General features: G+C 38.6%; 2 protein-coding genes across 2 annotated transcripts in view; one reads left to right on the top strand and one right to left on the bottom strand.

The window, feature by feature from the left end:
- The window catches only part of LOC105267907 (uncharacterized), a 3,477-nt gene extending 1,942 nt beyond the window's left edge, over positions 1–1,535 (top strand). The window contains exons 5-7 of the mRNA XM_011307078.1: positions 75–303; positions 532–746; positions 853–1,535. Of these exons, the coding sequence (XP_011305380.1) occupies positions 75–303; positions 532–746; positions 853–1,520 (1,112 nt within the window). The 3' untranslated portion in view covers positions 1,521–1,535. The remainder of the gene's footprint in view (positions 1–74; positions 304–531; positions 747–852) is intronic.
- Positions 1,536–1,606: 71 nt separating this feature from the next.
- Positions 1,607–3,444, bottom strand: part of SCOT (Succinyl-CoA:3-ketoacid CoA transferase) — a 3,273-nt gene continuing 1,435 nt past the window's right edge. The window contains exons 3-5 of the mRNA XM_011306233.1: positions 2,572–3,323; positions 2,127–2,338; positions 1,607–1,950 (exon numbers count right to left, since the gene is read on the bottom strand). Coding sequence (XP_011304535.1) covers positions 1,760–1,950; positions 2,127–2,338; positions 2,572–3,323 — 1,155 coding nt within the window. The 3' untranslated portion in view covers positions 1,607–1,759. The remainder of the gene's footprint in view (positions 1,951–2,126; positions 2,339–2,571; positions 3,324–3,444) is intronic.

Below are 3,444 nucleotides of genomic sequence, written 5' to 3'. Positions count from 1 at the left end.
GATACGTCGAATATATATGAGATATATTTCGCAATACTTGAATAATTTATAGATTTTATTTATTTTATGTTTAGTTTGTTTATCGACGGTTGATCGACGCTCTCGAGATCGATTTATGGAGTCAAACCAGCAGATATCCGTTCTGGTGGACAAATTCAAGCTTGAGGGAGGATTATACCTGCGCGAGGGCCCACAGGCAGCGGCAAGTGTCAAAGAAACACCTGTTGGCTATTTACATAAGCCATGTGGGCTGGGCCATGGAATCCGTCCTGGATGTTTCTCCACCCTCTTAGCTCTATTCTTGTAAGTTAAAAAAACTCCAACGATTACTCATCCAATCGATAATAAATAGGTCAAATGTCATATTACGCATTTCCAGGAAAATTATTATTTTCATTTTTACTGTTAAAAATGTTTGTCTGTATTAATATTTAATGCGTGATTGTCTTCTTCACCTTTTTTATGGCGGAATAGTACATTTGTTTATGGAAATATCAGCCAATTAATTAGATATTTTATTTTGGATTACAGGAGAGGAATGGCGGCGACTTTCTCCTTCAACAAATGCGGCCTAGGACACTTTGCAGCAAGACTCCTCCTTTTACCCTTTTGCCTTGCATTATTGAGCGTTTTATACTCACACTCAAGTCCGATGCAGTCAAGAGTTTTTATGCAAACTACTGGATTAGTATTCAACACTTTAACGTTATTTTACATGGCTGGAATCGGCACAACTGCATTATTATGTAATTTATTTTTTTTTAATAACCAGAACCATCAGCGTAGGGGAGAAAATTAAATTCAATATATTTATTTATTTTTTTAATGAAGATGCTTATATTTAATTTTCAGATCCTGGATTCCGTGCGCGTTATTATCAAGAAAAACGCGAGGGTCTGTACGGAGGGGCGATGTTCCTCTCCTCCTACACTCTTTTAAGTCTTCCCCTGAGTTTCATATCAACACTGATAACCGTGGGAATATTAACACCAATCCTTGAATTAGATCTCGTCTCCTGGGCGTATGCATCAGGTGCCCTTTGGGCCAGTTACGTAGCAGCTGAGCAACTGACGATTGCTTTCTTCATGATCATTAAACGACCCCTGACAGGTGCCATAACAGTCCTCTACATAACGCTGATTGCGTTGATAATTGGTTCCGGAGGGATTAGAAGCTTGCGAAGTCTTCCTGATTGGATTGCAGCTGTATCCACAGCCTTGCCTACGAGATACGCCTCTCTGGCGGTCAATCAGCTGACTATTGACGTTCCAGCTTTATCAGGACTGAGATACAACGAGACTCTTCCTTGTCCTGGCCTTCCTGGCTGGTGCAGGTATCCAGATGGAAAGACTTTTCTGGTCAAGAGGTTCACGAGAGAAGGTGAAAACACTCACCAAGTCCTAAATGTTGATCTCAATTTATTGATTTCTCTGGCTTTTGCTCTTGGTTTTGTTATTTTTAATAGTATTCTTTATTTATTACCCTTGCCTGCAAGAGTCAAAGCTAAATTTAGGGAATAGATTGACGGGATGTGGAGTTCCTCGATAAAATCACTATTAATTGTTACTAAAATAATATTTAAAACGTAACATTTTAGAATGTTGAATGACGTATAAAATAATACTTTTAATACACTCTACATTTACAGAATATTCAATTAATTACATATATATAAATTTCGTGTTGTTTTTTTTATACAAAATATCTCTGTAAAAAATAAATTAAACAATAACAGAAGTGATCACTTGATGTGAAGAGCTTAACTTTCCTCTTCGAGATTTACTTGTCCCATAACTTTGAGGTCTTCAGCTACGGCGAATTCGCAGCCAGTGGAACTTACGACTTCGCTGATGTCAACGTTTGGAGCCAGTTCTATCAGCTTTAGGCCTTCTCCTTTAATTACTTCGAATACAGCTAAATCAGTGATGATCATGTCCACGCATTGTTGACCTATTCATTACAATGAAATCATTGTTTTTTTCATTCATAAAAATTCTGACGGAATTTCATTTTCCGAATAAAAATGACAACTTTTAAATAATTCTGTTTCTTTGTGGATAATTATTATTTAAGGTTGCTGCGGGATAATAAATTCATTGAAATCATAGAACTTTGATTGGAATTACCTGTGACAGGAAGATTACATTTCTCAAGAATTTTCGGGCTTCCATCTCTGGCTTTATGCTCCATCGTCACAACCACTTTAGTTTCAGCAGCTGAGACAAGGTCCATGGCACCTCCCATTCCTTTGACCATTGATCCAGGGATCATCCAATTGGCGAGATCACCAGTATGGGAGACTTGCATGCCGCCTAAAATTGTCAGGTCAATGTGCCCCCTGAAAGTGTAACCAACGAATCCAATAATCATGTGAATTTGTTCTGTCAAAATTGAAGTTCAACATGAAATATTTCTCTCAAACAGATCTCTTCTGGAAAAATTCATGACTATTGCATATTCTGGAATCCCTTGCATGTATTTAAATTATGAAAATTATTCCAGTTTTTTTTTTTCAAAATTATATTGCCAAAGTGATTGTTTTTTATGCAGACCAATTAATGTAAAACTTACCCACGAATCATGGCGAAGCTCTCATCACTACCAAAGTAGGATGCCCCTGGCAGAGTGGTAACTGATTCCTTCCCCGCATTAATTAAATCAGCATCCACTTCGTTCTCAGCGGGGAAAGGTCCCAGTCCCAAAATTCCGTTCTCCGACTGCAAAGTAACTTTAATATTCTTCGGAATAAAGTTGCTAGCCAGCATGGGCATTCCAATACCCAAATTAGCATACATTCCGTCCTTGAACTCGAGTGCAGCACGACGAATAATTCGATCTCTGGCTTTGCTGGCTGGAGTTGTTTTTTTCGACTTGACTTCAACGTTTGTCTTGAGTCTCTCGATTCGTTTCTCATAAGTTCTGCCCTTGACAATTCTATTGACGTAAATCCCTGGAACGTGGATTTGATCAGGATCCAATTGTCCGACCTCCAGGATCTCCTCTGCCTCGACGATCGTTATTTTCGCAGCCTTGCACATCACTGGGTTGAAATTCCTGGCGGACTTCCTGAAGACGAGATTACCCGCCTTGTCTGCTTTCCAAGCTTTTATCAATGCAAAATCTCCAGTAATTGCCTTCTCCATTATGTACTCGCGACCATCGAACTGCTGGATATCTCGAGGTTCTCCGGATATCTCTGGATTTTTTTCACTATCGTATTTTACCACAACATTTCCCTCCTGGATTATCGTCCCGTACCCTGTGGGAGTGAAGAACGCCGGGATTCCTGCCCCTCCTGCTCGAATCCTCTCAGCTAATGTTCCCTGTTTTTTTAATTTTTTAATTCATAAATCTCTTCTAAAGAAATTGTGTTTTTATCGAAAGTTTGATTTACTCCACATTCTAAATCATTTCGGTATTTTTTTTTTCATATTGTTTTTTTTT

Source organism: Fopius arisanus, unplaced genomic scaffold (genome assembly GCF_000806365.1).
Source record: "Fopius arisanus strain USDA-PBARC FA_bdor unplaced genomic scaffold, ASM80636v1 scaffold00002, whole genome shotgun sequence".
Classification (NCBI taxonomy): Eukaryota; Metazoa; Arthropoda; class Insecta; order Hymenoptera; family Braconidae; genus Fopius; species Fopius arisanus.
The sequence above is the reverse complement of the archived record's forward strand: the minus strand, read 5'-3'. Positions and strand labels throughout refer to the sequence as shown.